The 20,412-nt window shown below is 37.0% G+C and overlaps 1 protein-coding gene across 26 annotated transcripts in view; it reads right to left on the bottom strand.

Moving 5' to 3' along the window:
- The window catches only part of UNC79 (unc-79 homolog, NALCN channel complex subunit), a 338,162-nt gene extending 318,177 nt beyond the window's left edge, over positions 1 to 19,985 (bottom strand). For 5 of the 26 annotated variants that reach the window (XM_056810474.1, XM_056810475.1, XM_056810493.1 and 2 more), the window contains exon 1: positions 19,288 to 19,974. In XM_056810474.1, coding sequence (XP_056666452.1) covers positions 19,288 to 19,309 — 22 coding nt within the window. In that variant the 5' untranslated portion in view covers positions 19,310 to 19,974. Of the gene's footprint in view, positions 1 to 19,287 lie in introns of all 26 variants that reach the window. The other 21 variants (XM_056810481.1, XM_056810482.1, XM_056810484.1 and 18 more) reach the window with 8 other exon arrangements.
- Between the last annotated feature and the right edge of the window lie 427 nt (positions 19,986 to 20,412).

Genomic DNA, 20,412 nt, shown 5'->3' with positions numbered 1-20,412 from the left:
ATATTAAAGTGTGTTTGTTTGCTATTGTAATTAATTGGGCTATTGAGAATTTTGGGGATTTTGATTTCTACATATTCATACTACTGTATTTTTAAAGATGAAAAAATTGTTAACCTTGTTCAATTCATTTGCCTTCTACTCACAGTGATCATGGCCAGATATTAAGAGGAAATGGATCTCATTTTTTGGTGAGAAAGCCTTGCATTTTATATTTTCTTAGCTGACACAGAGTGTCAATGATTATAAGCTATATTTTTGAATTTTTTAAAGCTCCTTTATTATTATATTTTTCTTACATGTGCAATATACTTTTTCAGTTTTTTTTATTTTTTCTCTCCTTTTTATATTTGAAGCACATGTCACCAGCATTAAGATTTTCTTTAACCTTTTGATTTTCAGTGCTACAAGTTTAAAATACATTTTCTAATGCATGCCCTAAAAAGCTTGTGACTATGAAAATGATTCCACTAATTATTTAAATAAATTATGGGACTTTGCTTAATGATTTTGTCTGATTCCAGGACAAGAGCTACACACAAGAGCCATTTCATAGGACCAAAGAAAGGCCAATCTAGGATGGATTGATGCACTTCCAGGCCAATACAAAGGTCTTGAACCTAGTGTGAAGACTCGAGGTTACTATGTTTAACATGTGTTAAGACATAGGCTTTCCTTGTATCTACACTCACTCTGAAGATACTCATAAATGAGTATCCCCGAAACCTTGGCTCCTACTTGGCTTCTATAATCTGGTCCCCTTTTCTGCCTCTCATAGTGTGGTACCTTTCTGTAGTCCTGGCACTGACTGGGTAAATGCATCATTACTTAGATCATTTTGAATTGGGCCCTGATTCAAGGACCTGTTATAGATTTATTTTTCTTCTACTTGGAATTTTTACACATAAGACTTTGATAGTCTATATTTTCATCCAGAAATTTTTCTTTTCTTTTGGATTTTCTGATGTCTTTTTAATATCTCTTTCCAATTGATTCATATACCTCATACCTCAGCCATGCATCCCTAACTGATTCTGAATCTTTCAATCACCCACAACACGGGGGAATGTAAAAAAATATCATTATTTAAATTGCAAAGTTTAAATTCTTTTTGAGAAGAATTTTAGGTAAAGAAGATGCTACTTCCCTGAATTCAGAAACTGAACTGTTGGAGAAGCCATCATGAAGAAGCCTCCAGACCACAAGTTGCACAAAATTGAACTTTGGGTGTGGTTGATTGAACATTTATTTGTATGTATACTTTTATGCCAAAGGGGACTGCCCCCTAACGGCTTTTTGTCAATGTGTTCAGAAATTATTGGTTTTATTCTTTTTTCTCTTATCCTCACACTATTGTAATCTTTTAAGTTTATTATGTTTTTATGATCCTTTTGGGGAAAAATTAATTTTTCCACAAATGATCACACGGGGGGATGTAAAAAATAGACTCGAATACAGGACTACAATCCCCATGAGCCTTTGCTCCACTTCCCCAGAATGCCTTGTAATCTCACCTGGGCTGAGATCGAGAAGATATTTAAGCAAAGGCTTTTGAAGGGCTCGGCCCTTTTGGACTGCCGTTTTGGAGCAGAGGCGTCTCTTCCATGATGTGAGGTTATTTTGTCTAGGCCTCTGGCCTAGGCACATGTTTCTTACTTGTATATTCTTAATCTTTAACTTTAATAAACCTCTAAAAATTATAATATTCCTTGCAGAGAGAAACTAATTTCTACCTGCCTCAGTCTCCCCCTCTCCCCTAAATTTTAATCTTTACACATCCCCGTATTTTTTTTTCCTGTGTGGATACTTAGGTCAAACTCTTTTGAATTATTACAGATGTCATTTAGAATGTTCCAAGGTTTGATGCAGTCAGCATAATGTTATACATAAATGGAAATACCTGAAAGATTGCACCATCTCAAGAGGAGCATTTTCCATTTTTACTCTGTATAAGACATTCTTCATGACACTAGAAAATTCCTTTAATAAACATATGTCTCCCTGTAATACACTTCCTTGATTAAAATAATCTGATGATTACCCTGTAGTATAATCGTATGTAATGGACTTCTCTACTAGCAGCAATGCAATGATCCAGGACAATTCTGAGGGACTTAGGAGAAAGAACGCTACCCACATCCAGAGAAAGAACTGTGGGAGTAGAAACATAGAAGAAAAACAACTGCTTGATCACATGGGTCAATGGGGATATGATTAGGGATACAGACTCTAAGTGATCACTCTAGTGCAAATACCAATAATATAGAAATAGGTCTTGATCAATGACACATGTAAAACCCAGTGGAATTGTGTATTGGCTATGGGAGGAGGGAAAGAACATGAATCTTGTAACCATGGAAAAATATTCAAAATTAATTAATTAAAGATTTTCAATTAAAAAATTAATAATCTGATAATTATCTATGAGTTGTTTATGTTATTTTAGCTTTTAAGGAATAGTATATTAGTTTCATATATGCATGTTATACAAGAGATGTTAAGGTGGGTGTTTTTCTCTATCAAATCAAACACTTTTTCTAAGGTGGAAGGTTAGGGTATTGGTTCCAAGGCAGAAGAGTGTTAAGGGCTAGACAATGGAGATTAGGTGACTTTCCAAGGGTCACACAACTAGGAAGTATCTGAGGTCAGATCTGAATTTAGAACCTCCCATCTCTAAGCCTAGCATTAAATCTACTGAGCCACCTAGCTGCCCCCTATATCAAATGCTTTTTTATAGGCAATAAACAATAAGCACAGTAGGGTTCTACAGGATCCCACTGCCTTAAGTCAGTTGTATATGCAAAATTATGGTCTGTCATAAGACATCACTGTATAAGCCTCCCTGCTCCCATACTCTTTCTTCCTCAAAGATGCCTTTGTGCATATGTAGAGCATTCATCAAGGATGTCCTCACTGTCTCCATGGATGATTCCAACAAAAATTTTCTGGAAATAAGAAAGTAGCCATTAATTGGAAGTTGTAAATATTTTGTTAGTTACAATTTTTAAGGTAGTAAGTAAGGTCCCTTATTTCTTGCAAGTATTTGGTATCTTCACCTCTTTAAGGTATCTTGAGAATCAATCACTCAACACCCTCAAAACTGTGTTTCTTCCAAAATGAGGCACAAGTATGCACATATATATATGTGTGTGTATATATATATATATATAGTGATATATGTATGTGATCTAGACTAGCTTTTTTCCCATCTTGATTTTACTATGATTCCTAAATTTTTGTGGTACATCAGGAATTGTGATATTACAATCCAAATTCAATGGCACTACTGTTATTGATGGAGAAAAGATTTGTTAAAAAATCTTCCTAGAATTTTGTCTGTTGCTTTCCTATGGTTTCATTATAAAATACCTTTGGAATGATTTGGCTTAGCTGGTTCTCTCGTCAAGTTTTCTATGAACTATTTTTCCTCCTGTCTTTCTTGCTGTTTTATGAAGTGATAATGGTCATAGTCTCCTACCATCCTTCTCCAAAGAATTTTACAATGGAGATTATATTCTAAACTGTGTGTTGCCCTTGGATACCACATCACTCTGCTCAGCAAGGAGATCAAGTGTTTGCTAATTGAGGCAATTCTTAGGCTCTTGTAGATTTCTTGTAGAGACTGATTTATGTCAGTTAAGTTTCCTTGATAAATGGTGATAATTTGTATTAATATTGGTCTCATTTCCCATTTATCATTGTCAAACAACTAGCCTAAAAAGGCCATTTTAAGATACGGTTTGATCTTTACTCAAACAAGCTGAGAATCTATATACAGACAGCTAATTCGGAAGTGATAACCTCAATGGTAACAAATTCTTTCCTATGAGTCATGGTTATCATTGGGTAATCCAGTCTTTGCCCTAGAACAAGAAATTTAGAAGACATGAAAATTTAACACATGTACTACTTTAGTTGAGTAGAAGGAGGTGAGGGGAACACAAATCCAAATGCATTTTTGGCAAAAACAAAGAGCAAACTATTTACAGTTTACTTCCCTCCATCCCATCCCATGTAAAGCATCCACCTACCACACATTTTCTTCACATGGGTAAAAAGGAACTATATGAAATAAGACTAAAAAGGTATATGGAGCCCATATGAGGAGGAGGGCTTTAAATGTCAGACTAAAGACATGCTCTATAAGTTTTCCTTCTGGAAGCAACAGAGAGTTCCTAATTTTTTTAGTAGTGTAGTGACATGGTCAGATTCCTGTTTTAGAAATATCAATTTGGCAGCTCTGCAGAGAATCAACTGAAGCATGGTAGAGTGGGGGATGTGGGTGGAGAGAAGAATGAAAGCAAGTAAAGCAATTAAGAAACTATAGCAGTAGTTCAGGTGTGAATGTTGAGGACCTGAACTAGGACAGTGGCTGTGTGATGAGACAGATGGGAATGTATGTGAGAGATGTTAAAAATACAGAATCAATCAGACTTAACAATTGATTGAATATGGTTCTAAGGATGACGCAAAGTTCAATTATTTCTCTGAAGATGCAAACCTGAGTAAGTGGAAATATATAGTAATGAAACAGGGAAATTTGGAAGGATATGGATTTGAGCTAGGTTTTATAAAAGTTAAATCTGAAAAGCCTACAAGGCATCCAAGTAAAGATGTGTCTAGCAAACAGTTGGTAAAGCAGAGTCAAAGTTCAGGAGAGAGATCAGGGCTCAATACATACATACATATACATGCATCACACATATGCATGTAAACATGCACACATACATGCACCATCTGCATAGAGATAATAACTGAATCCTTAGAAGCTAATGAAGTCACTGAGAGGATATAGAAAAAGAGAGTAGAGGGCTCATGACAGTCTTGTGGCTACCCATGTTTACTACACAGGAGAAGAGGAAACCTAGAATCACCCTACACTACTGAGGATTTATCAGAGCAGGACTTTGTAAGAAGTGATACAAATACTAAATAAGGGCCCTAAAAAGCACTGCCCATCTTTCTTTAATCCACATCCACCAGAGCCATAGTCTTCAGACCCAGAATTGATACAGCTTGGGGAGATTGCCTCAATGAATTATTTCCCAGCACTGTGCTATGCTAGGGGTGAATTTATATACTGAATACAATATACAGCCTGATGCTCTCTGAATAACTGAAGAAGAATTTGCAGAAGGGGGTTCTCCATCTTTTCTAGTCCTCAGAGGAGCCTTAAAATGAAAAGACTGGAAGTCAGGAATTAACTGTGAAAATAAATGCAATCATGGTAAGAAAGCCATTTCTGTTCTCCCTCATTCGTGTTCTACCTAAGTGCAGGGCAATCAGATATATAACATGGAGTGTAGAAGGTAGTGTACAGCTTGATACACATCCATCTTGGGACCAAATGAAATACTCTTCCCTATCAATTATGAGTAAATGGTGTTCTTTGCATTAGCTAAGATCCCTACCACATTTCAACATCCCCTTAATGAGATTTGGAAAAACTTGACTAATTTGAAAATAACTTCTTTTTTTTTTCAAAAAAAGCTTAAGAATCATGTCCAGCAGGTGAAATGGGTTTTACAGTTGTTTTAGCCAATGGACTTGACTATCGAACTGAAAGAAACCACAACTTTAAGGACAGAACCAGGACTGCAAAAACTATTTATAACTGGGTCCAACCATAAGAGATTACAAGTTTGAAAAGTTAGAAGGACACTTAGAAGTCATTCACTCCAACCTACACCAGAGTCCCTCTATGATATCCCTAATGAGTGGTCATTATATAATGTCTGAGCAGTATTTCCAGGGAAGAGCAAATTTTTCTTCTTCTCCATCATCATCATCATCCTTCTTATATTATATTTGATGGAGTTCAGATAGGAATGATCCTATAACTGTTACTAAAAATTACTATCTTATTACTGTTCTTTTATGTTTAATGTTTGGCAGATTCTTGTGCAGCAGATAAAATTATTGCATTTGTAGTTAAATAAAATGTTAAGCTATAAGTGCATTTTCAAGTGAAATCATCTTCAAGACAACTCCAGCAGCAGACAAAATGACAAGAATGATATATTTTGTCCTGCTCCTAAATTATTTTTACTTTGTCCAGTAGGTCTATATTTTAAGAGCTTTTTGTTCCACAAATTTAGAGGATATTAGTGTTCAGAATGGCTACATCTATTAAAAATGTGATGCAGAAATTCTATGGATTAATATTCTGCCTTGAAAATTGTAGACAGCGGTTTTGTCTGTAAGGAGGTTCTGACTGGAAATTCTAGTACTGTTTATCTGTTAAATTCTCAATACTATTTTGAGGTTTATATTTATAGTATGGGAATTCACTTTCTGTTAGTTGATGAAGGATAGCAAGCTTCCGGTGCATAGAATTCTGATCATTTGATCATGTCCTTCTAGGTAGTTAGTAAATACTACATTATTTTCCCCCTGCAGTAATGTGAACAAATTTTTTTTTTGCCATTTTCTTATGAAATCTACATGATCAGTAAGTCAAGGGTCCTTGAGAATGACCTTTCTACTATTTCTTCCGGTAGCAATTATCCAGTCATTTATTAGCATTATAAACCATTCTTCATGACAGGCGTGTTATTGTTGTTGGATCACATTTAAATAGCACTTTAAGATTTTTAAAGCTTTTATTCTACACAGCCCTGTGAGATAAGTAGTAAAGATGTTATTATTCTTATTTTACAAAGAGAACTGAGGCTTAAAGTTGGTTATGATTTGCCCAGGATCACCAAAGCTTTTAAGTGTCAGAGCCAGGATCATGGAGTATTTTCTACCACCAAAATAACATACATAAAGCAGTTGTACATACTAAAGGGCTAAACGTTAACTAGTTCACAGATTTAGAGCTGAATGGAACTTTAGAGATTAGAGAATCCATCCTCTTCTGTTTTATAGATGAAGAAACTGAGCTTGAGAGAGGTTAAGTGACTTGCTCAGGACCACACAGCTAACAAGTATCTGAAACAGGATTTGAACTCAGTTATTCCTGACTCTCAAGCCAGTAATATATAGAATCTACCACCTAGCCACCTCAAACCTAAATCTCCTAACTGCATTCCATCTTCATTTATCATTGTCAGAATATCCCCCAAATACTTCCTGTTATTGGAGTTCATTATTCAGCCACTGAAAAGGGGAACCTTGTTTCCTTGCTTGTTGTTATAAGAATGATCTTTTAATCTATTGCGCATTGTCCTTTAGCAGTGTTCCTTTACCACTCTGACCTTCTCTGTCCCTTTGGAGTGGAGATGGATGCCTAGGGAGCAGCACTGAAGAAACCCCAGGAGGGCCCCCACAAAGCCCACAATACCAGTATTTACACTTACTCATTACCTATTACAAAAGATAATTTACTTGGACTGACAGAAGTACTATAATGACCCAAAATTGCTGGCAGTTGTGGTTTTGGAAATTTGGCACTATTTTCAAGATGGGATATGATCCTTCATTATTTTTACAAATTATACAATTAGTCTGTATGCACGTTGTCAGTTACTTGGTCAATCAGAATGTATTGAGTAGCCACTATGTGCCAAGTACAGTAGAGTCTCCTCCTCTCATGACTCAACCTCAAGAGTGGCATATAGGTCAGGCTCCACCTCTATATGGATCCTTTATTCCTGCTCTCTCCTTTATAGCCTCATGGAAGGCACAAAGGACGCTAGTGGTGTAGATCCAGTCTTCTCGTAAGCTATAGTTACAACACTGTTCCCAGCTTATAGGCAGCGGGGTCCAAAATAATTTCAGAGCCTATTCATGCTTCCAGCACATTTTACCACCATCTTAGTGGGCCACCAAAGCTTCTTTCATAGCAAAGTTCTGTACTTCTACTGTACCCTTGATGGTCCAGGTGGCCTTTTGATGTATGGCTTTATGTATAAGGATGACAGCACAGCCATTGCGACAAATAATCCTAGACAAAAGTCATAGGGTCTGGGACAGCTTATTCTAGTCACTATTCCTCCATGGTACAGGATGGGATTGAATTGTCAATATCTCTAGTAAAATCATTAGAGTCTGGCCTAAAGATGGGAGGGTCTGGGTTCAAGTCTGATCTCAGACACTTTCTAGCTATGTGACCCTGATCAAGTCACTTAACCACCATTATCTAGCCCTCACCACTCTTCTGTCTTGGAACCAATACACAGTATTGATTCTAAGATGGGAGAGAAGGGTTGTTTTTTTTTTTAAAAGAATCATTAGATTACTACACTGTGGCATTTAATTATTTTTCCCAGGTTGCTATCAGCCCAAGAAATGTTCAGTAGTTTTTTTTAAAAACTATGTTTTGAAAACCATAATCTAGTTTCTTGGGATGCTCTCTTGATTGTCTCAGACCACAGACAATAATTTGTTCTACCCTTCTGACAGAGATGGCAGAAGTTTCTGGGGCACAGCTCTTCCTGACAATGGAATACTACTGTTAAATAAATGGACAGGTAGAGGGGTGACCTAAGGTTTAAAACAATTTGTAATATTATACATCTCACTTATAACAAGAATGAGTCCTCTACCTGCCCAACAATGTCTTCACTGTGAAAAACAGTATACTTTTTGTTCTTAGAAATTCTAAATTTCAGAAAGCAAGAGGCCTTCATCCCTTTTATGGGAATGAATGAATGAATGAATGAATGGATGGATGGATGGATGGATGGATGGATGGATGGATGGATGGATGGATGGATAAAGGCATGGATGAACAAAAAAAGCATTTATTAAGCACTTACTTTGTGCAAAACACTGCATGCTAAGTGCCCAGCATAAACTTAAAAGAGCAAAATAATCATTGCTCTCAAGGAGTTCACAATTGAATAGGGGTTGACAATACATTTGGGAGGGGGGATTCAGCTGCAAGTTCTATGGAAAGGTTCTATGGTCCTTAAAATGTAGCAGCAAAACATATGGTAATTCAATTTCTTTAATGTTATTTTAAAGGGAAAAAAAGCATGCCAATTTCTAATGTTGAACAGTTTGACAATGCCAAGGACTTTAGTGCAAGGACTTTCTTTTTCTGGTCTTTAGTAGCTGTGGCTGCTGAGGAGGTGACAGCTGCAAGTAGTTGCAGGAGGAGTTGCCAAGTCTCCTCTCCACAAGGACTGATTCCCTAGAGAATGGCTATAAAGTCTGGGCTGGAAGCAAGGCTGGTGGTCTGTCTGGAGGTGTACTCCTTTTCCTGGGGTCCTTAGGCTTGGGCTATTTCCATCTGGATTTGATGTGATGGTCAAGAGAGCAGTAGTCTGATTGGTTGACATATGCCACCTTCTGCATCTCCCTTAGGATGCCTTTCTGTTCCAGTCAGGTTGCCTTGCCTACCCTGTGAATGCCAGTTGACTTGAAGAGTTGGACTTCTCCACAGAGATTGCTGTGAGAATATTAGAAATTCTCAGCAATGAGAAAATGATAGTTTTGTCTACCTTGGAGAAGCATCTTCAGACAGGTTACCAGGAATTACAAAGGTTTAAGAAGGGATGTGATCTCATGGGTGTCAAGCAGTAGTCTAATGAAGAGTAGATGCCCTCTTAAGGATAATAAGAAACTAGCTCGATTCAATCATTACATTTATCTATATGAAAGTTATTAAAAAGTTGTCTTTCCTGATCAAAACTTTCATTGTATGTTGTATTCACTTGTGCATTTATTTCTTGCTGCTTTATATCATATCTAGGTGTGTATATCTATTTCTCATTGAGGGAAAGCTTTCTTGTTTAAATTATTACTCCTATTTCCTAAAAAAAAGCTTACAGACACATAGTTGGCACTTAATAAATGTTAGTAGAATATGGCCCAATGGAAAATAACTGTTTCTCATACCCTGTCAAGAGCCTGTGGTTTTAGGCATTGGTTCATTAGAAAGTTATTTTATGGTTAACGTTCACCAAAAAGTGGGGTCCTTTTGTGATTTATATGGGCTTTTGATTATCAGAGATTGTTTATGTGGAAATAATTTGGGAAGGATAATGATATCAAGTTAGAATTTTTTTAATGTGATAAAATTTGGCTATAAAATTATTGTCTGAGGCAAAGCAATCTGATGCCTCCACCTTTACTTGAGAATAAGAAATAAAACAGAACCAATTGGTTCATATTGGAACAGATTAATCAATCAATCAAAAATATTTATTAGGGATTGACTATGAGCCAGGAACTGTGCTAGGCAATGGAGATGAAAAGACAACAGACAGATTAGACGAATAACTTGAGATCCGTGAAAGCGAATTTGCCATTAGATACTGAACAGAGTAGAATAAATTTCCATTTTTAGGTCCAACTCTAAAAGTAAAAGACTCCCACATGGTAAGCCATATGTTATTTGGGGTTTCTGCCTTAGAAGGACAAAAAACAGAGCTGGCCTATTCAAAATCAAAACCTATGGTTTGAAATGAGCTAGAAATGCTAAATGGAATATTTAGGTCTTATACAATGTTGAAAGATATCAGGTTGGCAAAGGAATTTTTATGCTAAATGTGTTTTTAATCAAATAAACATTTAGCCCTACACTACGCTTCTAGTCCAATATCTCACTCATGAAATGGAGATGATCCTGGGTTCCTGATGGTCTACACCAACAGAATGAAAGTACTAGCTTTTGATATCAAGCTAAAAGGACTTCAAAAGAAGTCCTAACCCCTGACCATCGGCCAAACTAAGTTAGAAAAAGTTTGGCCATGGGATAATGATTTTTAGTCACAGCAACCCCTAAAGATCAGCTATTGAAATGAACAAGACTTGTGATCTGTGCTAATTTTTTTTAAAGCATCCTCACTAATGAAAATATTTGCATACATAGAGGCCCCAAAAGTATCTAAATGGCCATATCCTTCAATCTAGTGATTGAAGTACTAATTCTAGGTCTATACACCAAATATCAAAGAACAAGAAAAAGAATTTATATATACAAAAATATTTGTAGACATCCCTTCTGTAGCAACAAAGAACTGAAGGCAAAAGGGTTATCCATCATCTAAGGAATGGGTGAAAAAATCATGATATATGAACACCTTCTAGTGTTATATGTCTTATATGTCTTCATGTGTTATATGTCTTAAGAAACAGCAAATGGGAGAGTTTCAGAGAAATATGGAAATCTTATATAAATTGATGCAGAGTAAAGTGAATAGGACCAGGAGAAGAATTTATACAATAACAAATATTATAAAGAAAACTTTGAAAGATTTAAGAACTCTGATGAGGGGACAGCTGGGTAGTTCAGTGGATTGAGAGCCAGGCCTAGAGATGGGAGGTCCTAGGTTCAAATCTGACCTCAGACAATTCCTAGCTATGTGACCCTGGGCAAGTCACTTGACCCCCATTGCCTAGCCCTTACCACTCTTCTGCCTTGGAGCCAATACACAGTATTGACTCCAAGAGGAAGGTGAGGGTTTTTAAAAAAAAAGAACTCTGATGAATACAATGACCAACCACAAATCCAGAGACAGTAGTATGCTTTACAGACTACCCATCTCCTGACAAAAAAGGTGATGCATTTAAGATACAAAACAAGACATACATTTTCAAACATGGCTGGGCAGGAATTTATTTTGCTTGACTACACTCATTTGTTAAAGGATTTTGTTCTTTCCTTTTTTTCCCCTGGTAGGAGAGGGGAACAGTTGAAGGAGGGGGGGGGGGGCGCGGAATGCTTGTTATTTGAAAAAATACCCTACTGGATCTGGAATCAAGAATCCTAGGTTCCAATCCCCATCCTGTAACTTACTGGCTGTGTGGCCTTGGGCAAGTCCCTTAACATATTTGGGCCTAAGTTACCTAAACTCTAAAATGAAGGATATAGTCTAGATCATTGTTGGCAAAGTCTTGGCACGTGTGCTGAGCCAGCAAGGGGAAGCTGCTGTTTCCCCACTCCACAGTGCCCAAGGACATTTTTTGTATGCCTTGCTCCTCTGTCCAGCAGCCCAAAGCAAGCAATTCCTTCCTACACTTTCTGGACTAATGGGGGGCGGGGCACCTCACAGGCAGCTTGACGTTGCAGTTTGGGCACATGAACTTGAAAACATCCACCAACACTGGCCTAGGTGAATTCCAAGGTTCCTTCCAACTCTTAAACCTATTACCTTGAATCTGTTGTTGAACTGAAGTATCTTCCTTTCCACTCATTCTAAAGTTTGTCTTCGGTTTTCTAAAGTATTTCCAAACTCTTAAACCAAAAGTTTCTCAATTGCTTTCTTTAGCATAAAAGACTGTAAATTTTCTAAAGGCAGCAGTTTGCTTCAATTATACATATTCTTATCCCCAACAATGTCTTTCATTTCAAATACTAAATGACTATTTTTTAATAAAATTGAGGCATGACTCAAAACTAAGACAAATTTTCCTCTTCTAGATATGATGCACCTAACATGTACTCATTGAAAATACCCTCTTATTCCTGTTAGCCTAAGTGTGTCATACTCATAGTTCCTATGACAGAAAGTTGGCAACATTAAGAAGTTGGGTTTTTTGTTTTTTAGCAGTCACCCTACTTTGAGTTTGCACCATTATTAAAAAGAAAAGAAAAATCATTTTCCACTTTGACTATCAGGAGTTGAGTAAGATGCCAATAATTTGTGGTGACATAATGCCTCTCTTCATTTCTAGGAACATAAAGTTTATAATTGGATCCTTAGAAATCATCTAGTTCTACTCCATAATTTAACAAATTATGAAACCAAGGTCGAAAAGATTAAGTGACTTGCCCAAGATAACACCACCAGAAAATAGCAGAGCTAGGATTTGAAGCTATGGTATAGTGGGTATCCTGGGCTCCAAACTCTTATTCCTGAAAGAGTTCTATTCCCAGAGTCTCCAGGTGGGATGGGGATACAAGCTAGGGATTTCTCTTCTCTCCAGTGGTGTAAAACAACTTGAACATTAACTACAAATCGAACGTTTTTTCTATGATACACTGCTGCCTCCAAATAAAAGCACTCTAACCTAAATGAAATGTTTTTCTATACATTGTAACTAAGTATACAGATCTAAGTAATTTGGGCTCTTAAGATTATTTTTCTACCAAAGAAAACTGAAATCTATGATTTTGAAAAATTTACTCAAAATACTTCTTAAATCTTTTTAAATTTTTAAATCTTAATATTGCACTAACTTTATGAGAATTTTTTCTTTGACAGATACTTGAAAATACAGTCAGTCATCTTGACCCATTCAATCACAAATGTGATTGACTCAAAGAGCTCTAGATGAAACTCAAAGAAATCTAGATGAAATGGGCTACTACCAGAGCTATTTTGCTTTGAAGGAATATATCAATCTGATATTCTTGATAAGAAAAGTATCCAGAGAACAAATCATTTTAGTGCCATATAAAATTAACTGGTAGTAACTGTGGTTTGGATGCCTTTTCCTGAGAAACATCCTAAGAAAGCAAACACACAGATACATATGTACATAAAATATATGCATATATTTATATGTACATTATTATTTATATGTTTGTTTACATTTGTATTTTAAATCACCTTCTACAAATTTGACCAGGCACAATGAAGTTAAAATTGGAAGACCTGGTTTTGAATTCTGACTCTGCTACCTCCTATCTATTCCCTTTGGGGCAAGTAATTTAACATTTTTGATCTTCAGGTGTATCTATAAAATGAGAGAATTGGATGAGAGACCTCTAAGATAACTAAGATTCTATGATTCACATAAATAATTCATGGGAAGAATTTTTAGCTCTCAATACACTGGAAACAAACCCCCTGCTCTTTAAAAGTACTTAGGGCTCAGCTTATATCTTTCACATTTTCTAAATAATGATTTGCCCAAAGTCCCAATATAAGAAAAAACTGTATATTTCATGAGTATAGGTTAGCAGTTCAAAATTTACATTCAAAGATTCTACACCTATAGATAAATTCCTAGCTTACACCCCATTTTATATGAAGGCTATAGGGGCAGAAATACTCTATAGAGGTGAAAGTTTAGAGTTTAGGATAACAAGGATGTCATTCAGCTGCCCAGCAAGGCCATTTTTCTCCAAAAACAGAATAGGATGCCTCAAAAAGGGGAAAGTTTTCCAGTAGGTTTAGGTAGTAGCTGGATGACAATTTGTTGAGGATATTATTATCATATTGGCCATGTCCAAAAATGCATCCTATTCTGAATATGTAGTTCATTGTTCCTTTGTTAGGAGGTAGAGAGAATTCTTCATTGTTCCTCTAGAATTATGGTTAAATATTGCATTGATCAAAGTTCTAAACCTTTCAATATTGTTATTATTTTTGCAATGTTGTTGCTACAGTATAAATTTGTCTCCTGGTTCTGTTCACTTCACTTTGCATCAGTTCTTACAGGTTTTCTCAGATCTCTCAGAAACCATCCCCTTCATTATTTCTTACTATATAACATTATTTCATTACATTCACATGCCATAATTTGTTCACCATCCCGTAATTTATGGAAACCCCCCTTAGTTTCCAGTTCAAATTCCCATTTGCCACTGCAAAAAGATCTAATATAAATATTTTTGCACATGTGGGACCTTTCACTCTTATTTTGTTCTCTTTGGGATTATAAAATTGGTAGTAGTATTGGCATAACATCATTTTGACAACAAAAAAAAAAGATCAGATGACATCATAGACAATTAATAAATACTTATTGACAACTTCCTGTTCAAACAAGTTAGATATGGCTTTCAATTATAAGATTCTACAATTTTACAATTCTGGCCCAATATCAATAACCAGGCAATCATGGACAGGATAACTTTTAAAACCTCCTAAAGGTTATGGTAGAAAAGTCTGAACTAAAATAAATCCCTCACCTATAATTCCTAAGAAGGACCAAAAGTACCCTATACTCTCAAATATCCCCCATATGAGAAACTAAGCCAGAACAGGATTGTTCAAGACCAATTCATTGGCATGCCCCCTGTGTGGCAAAAAAAAACTGGAATATTGGAAGAAAAGAAAATTTTTTAAAACATGTAAATCTTTGCAATCGTCTGAGAAGTTGCTAAGAAGCTTTCACCTTCTGCCAGGGCTGTTAGCACATGGCACAGAAAACAGATTGAACATATAAGTACAGGCCCCAAACCAACTATATCCCTAGCTAAAACTATCCTCTCCTCTTTATTTTTACTTGTTTCATAAGCAGAGAGAAAAGGCCATGATATAAAAATAAAAGAATCAATCATAATTCTTACATTTATATAATGATTTCAAGCTTACAAACTGATTTACAAACATGGTCTTAATTGATTACCACAGCAACCCTCTGAGGTGGATAGAATAATTATTATTATCCTTATTTTACAAATAAAGTTGAGGATCAGCGAAGTTGAATATCTTGAACCAGTTTACATAGCAAATGGAAGAATGTTAAGTTTTAGTTCAAATGTCTCATCATGACATGGTGATCCTAGGTTCTCAAAGACTATACCAAGCAGAGTACAAGTTCTAGCAATTCCTTACAAGAATGAATGGCTTAAAAGATAAGTTCAGTGAAATATAGAGAGGTTAATCACCAGAAAGTCAGTTGGTCATTAAGGGATCAATGTTTTTGACCACACTAATTCATATAAAATATCTACAAGGGTGTGGGGATATTCCAATCTATACCATTAAAGGAAGTAACCATACTAATGAAATCATAAAATTTTTAAACTAAGAAGTATTGAAGTATTTATAACTATGTGTCATCATCTGAAGAGAAATCATTTATCATATTTCCAAGATAAATTACATCATCTGTTTGGGTTTTTAGGATTTAGCACTGCAAAGAACTCTAAAGATTATCTAGTGCAAAATCCTTGTTTTACAGAGAAGAAATCCAGGGCCTGAAGATTTGAAATTATTTGCCCTAAATCAAACAGATAATAAATACTAGAGGTGAAATTCAAATTACGGTCAAAAGACTTCTAAATCCACTATTCCTTCTAAATTCGTGGTATTTTCTCTCACTGCCTCAGCCACTCACCTTAACTTCCTATACCTGTAAAACTTTTATCTATAGAATAGAAACAATCTTCTTAAAAAACAGAGTACAAAAAAGAAGATACGGACAAAAGAAATAGGCAAAACAGAAAAGGAAGAGAGGCATGATAACTGTCCTCAAATATTCAAAAGGCTGTCCTGTGGAAAAGAGAATAGATATATTCTTCTTGGTCACAGAAGACAGAACTGAAGAAAATGGATTGAAGTCGCACATCAGATTTGGGCTTGATATAAGGAAAAACATCTAATGATTAGAATTATTCGGGAATAGAATGGACTATCTCAGGTTCCCACTCACTAGATGGCTTCAGAGAATACTTGCATGACCATTTGTCAAACATATTGTAGAGGGGATTCCTGTTCAAGTATCTGTGTGACCTTCAAGGTCCATTCCAACAGTAAGATTCTATGATTCTGTGAATAATATGTACCTGTCATTTGAGTATTTTTCAATCACACATATCGAATTCAATTTTTCTCCCTTCAAGATTAGAAAAGTACTGCTATGCATCTATTAGAAAATGAAGGAAAATAACCTCCTCCATCCCTCTCTCCTTTGATAAGCCCTTCCCCTTTAATACAGGTAAAAATTCCATGTCACATCTGCCAGAAATTCTTTTTCTAGTCATACTCTGACTACGAGGTCGTGGGTTAAAAACAAAATAAAAAAGAACTTATAGCCATGCTTACTTTTCTCTGTATGGGTTTTTTAGTTTATCATACCAGGCAGAAAGTTCCACTGATTCCTATTTTCTTTGCACTCTAAGTATTCACAGAAATAGCAAAATGAAGAGTAGCATAAGAAAACAAAGTGTATTCTCAACTATGTGTATATACATATATATAAATGCCTAATGATATCCCAAGTAATCTTTGTATCTATGCAACAATACATTCTCATTCATCTTATAAACCTTTTAAACAGCACTGTGAGAAGTAAAAAAAAAAAAAAGCTTTCCTATCCCCACCTTTATACATGGAAAAAAGAGGCACAGAACAACTAAGTGACTTGCCCATGTCCAGAGTAGTGAATATAGAACTAGAACTAAAATCCTAGTTCAACATTTTCCCACTAATTTGCTGAACTGTTTACTTCCCTAGAAGCAGCCCATGTGCAAACAAAGGAAACTACATATTAAAGAAAGCTTAATTCACTTCCTGAACAATGAAAGAAACTGGATACATGAATTTCGGCCATTCTGTTTTTAAGTTTACAGAGGAAAAGAAAAAATAATATGGATAAAGTAAGAAAATAGAAGAGAAAAAAAAGAGAAAGTGTAGAATATTTGGCAAAAGCATCAATAATTTGACCTGAAATTACTTCTAAGAAATATAACTATAGTCAGGTGACTGATCTTTTAAACAAACATGTGACAATAAATATAACTAAATAACAACACATATTATTACAGAGCTTCATAGTTCATATAAGGCAGTGTTGTGGATAGAGTGATAGATAACTTGGGTTCAAATCCCACACCCATTGACACTAGCTGTGTGATTACAGCAAGTGAGCTTCAAGCAATTTTCTAAGTTATTGATGGGTTTTGCCTGTTACTGGTGAAGAGAGTTCCCACCAGGTCTTTGACTTATTGATATTTCATAGTTAAAAAGCTGTGCATTATCTCACTTAGCTCCTTAAATTTGGTGAGGTCAACAATATTACTCCCTCATATATAATATCACATGTAACACTTTACAGTTTACAAAATGCCTTCCTAACAATTATGAGAATACAACATTCTATGGTTTTAGAAATACATACTCAGAAGGATGAAGTAAATTACACCTGGAAACACAACTAATAGATGGAAGGGTCAGAACTCAAATTCAATTTTTTTTTTTTTAATGCAAGTCTTGAGACTCAAAAAGATCTGCTTAAGGAGTAATACTGAAACTCAAAACCATGCCTCTGGCTTCAAATTCAGTATTCTTTCCAGTGCACCACAGTTCAAAGTAGGAAATGCAAAGTAGGATGTATAACCTCATTAGGAGACTATATACTTATCCCATTGGTGGTACAAACCTTCATAAAACTGTTCTGTTGTAAATGCCTTCAGAGATTCAGGAACATTGTTTTGAATAATATCAATGGGGACAAATCTTCACATTAAAGGTAGATTTGATTTTCTGGAAATGACCAAAAGTCATTCAGTATCAGTGGTAAATAAAATGTTCCAGCTGTGTGATAGTATTTTTTGGGCCCCAGAAGTACAAAATTACTTTCTTGTATGGCAAAAAGAAAAAAAAAAACTAATTCCCAGAGCAATTCCAAAACCAGTTACAGACATGTTTTGTGCAGTAGAAGCATTTCTGGATTCAGTTTATTGCCTCCCAAGGAGACAAAATTCATTTGTATGTATAAATTCTGGCATGTTTATTTAAAAGATCAGTCTCCTAACTTTATAGTCATGCTTTGTATTTCGAGTCAAAAGTTTGTCACTCAGTCCATCAAGCACACAGGATAGGAAGCCTTCATTTCAATTAATCAACCCACAACATATATTAAGTTCCTACCTAATACTATATGACTTCTGCCCCCAAGGAGTTGTTGTTCCAAGTTGTTCATGACCTTGTCTCTAATAATTTTGGGGGGAGGAGGCCTCTGTCCCCAATCTTTCTCTCAACATCCCACAACTAAAACCCACTTGACATTTCCTGGGGTTTCATGGTGAGTTATCCCACAAAAGAAACCTACTCTTATTGATATTCAGATCTGATTACTTAACAGAGCAGTGTTGTGATAGTTTCTTCAGTGCCCCTTCCACCTCCTTTTCTCTTTATCTCCTAGTCGTTTTTAAGTCCAATTCCCATCCCCCAACTCCATCCCTCTTTTGAGCCCAATATTCTGCCTAGCTGCTGCTCCCTCCCCCTTCTCCTCATTACCACTGCAACCCGGAGTGGAAACTGCAGACTGAAACTCCCCTATGGCTCTAGCAGTGAATGCTGGGCATGCTCAGTAGCCCAGGCAGGCTTGGACGCCACTGACAGTTCTCCGCCTCTGATTTGTCGTTACCCCCCTTCCCCCACCAGGAGATACTGAAATGTTTATTTGCAAGGTACAAGGCCTCTTTTTCCCAGAATGACCCCATTTTAATTTTATTTTTGCTTCTTTAAATTTTTTTTTTGCAAATTTCTAATAGCTCTTGAGGAAAGAGATTTGGAGGTTGCTTTTTCAGCACCGCGGACAGCGCCGCGCTATAGTCCACGACCCCCTGCAACCTCAGCCTCCAGCCCCCCACCCCAACCCCCTCCATGCCCGCCCCAACACCAAGCTAGGCTCTCTCTCCCTGCTGCGATCGCAGCCGCAACTACTTTAGCTCCCCACCGAAGGCCGAGCAGGAATACCGGACCGACTGCTACTTACACTGCTCCGCTTTGGTGGACATGATGTGGCCCAGGTGGCAAGGCTTTGCCCCCAATGTCTCGGTCTTGCGGGCTCCCTCGCTCCGCCAGCTATGTGGCCAGGAAATGAACGCATCCCACCCCCCTCCCACCTCCCCTCCCCTTTTTTCCCCCCTCCCCTACGCCCTTGTCGCTACCATTCGGACCAAGAGCCCAGCAAATGCTGGAATCACTCCCGGGAGGTTTGGGAACCGCCCCCGGGGAGATTAATGCGATTTGCTGGGCGGCCGAAGGTTTCCTGTCCTTGTTCCCCTGGGGTTGCCCGCCTCGGCGTGGGCGAGAGAACCAAAAGAGAGGCTGGGAGAGGGAGACAGAAGTGGCTCCTAGTGAAATAGGGAAATGGACTCGACCGGATGGGGGGAGGGAGCAGTATTTCCATTCATAAGGCGAAAGGAGAGGATGGGAGTTTCCCAGAGAAAAGCCTCTTAAAGTGGCGGAGTCCCCGTGCATTTGGGTCCCCCACCGGAGTTCTCCCTGGCTGTAGACCCTCCTCCAGTGATGCCCCTCAATGGCTCAGCAGGCGGGAAAGGGAGGGGCACAGGTGTGACCCATGCTTAGTCCTAACTGCAGGGGAGGATGGGAAGAATGACTTTCCTAGGGATAGCGAAAGAGGACAAGCATAGAAAGAAGACTATCGCTTCTGAAGACGGAAACAACAGGAGATGCTTCTCTTCCTTGCTGTTGGCAAAGGATTTTCCCCAGTTTCCTTCCTAATAATAGATAGCATTTATATAACCTTTTATGGTTTAAAGGTGCTTTACATACATTATTTCATCTGATTCTCACAACAAGCCTCTGAAGCAGGTAATGAAGTTAACAAAAGCTTGTGTTATAGTGAGAAAAAGTGGAAGAAACGCCCTGAATTCAAGTCCTGTTTCTGCTTCTATTTGTGTACCTGGTTAAACTTCATTTCTCCGAGTCTCAGATTTTTTCTTTGGAAAATGAGGAAGTAAGACTTCACTGGTTCTAAATGGTTCTCATTCTATATTCCTCGGTTTACAACTAAAGTACAAGAAAGATGTGTTGTCTTATCTAGCCAGAGTCATATAGCTAGTCAGCAGGAGAATCAAGATTAGAAACTAGATTT

This window comes from Monodelphis domestica, chromosome 1 (genome assembly GCF_027887165.1).
Source record: "Monodelphis domestica isolate mMonDom1 chromosome 1, mMonDom1.pri, whole genome shotgun sequence".
NCBI lineage: Eukaryota > Metazoa > Chordata > Mammalia > Didelphimorphia > Didelphidae > Monodelphis > Monodelphis domestica.
This window is presented reverse-complemented; position numbering and strand designations above follow the sequence as displayed.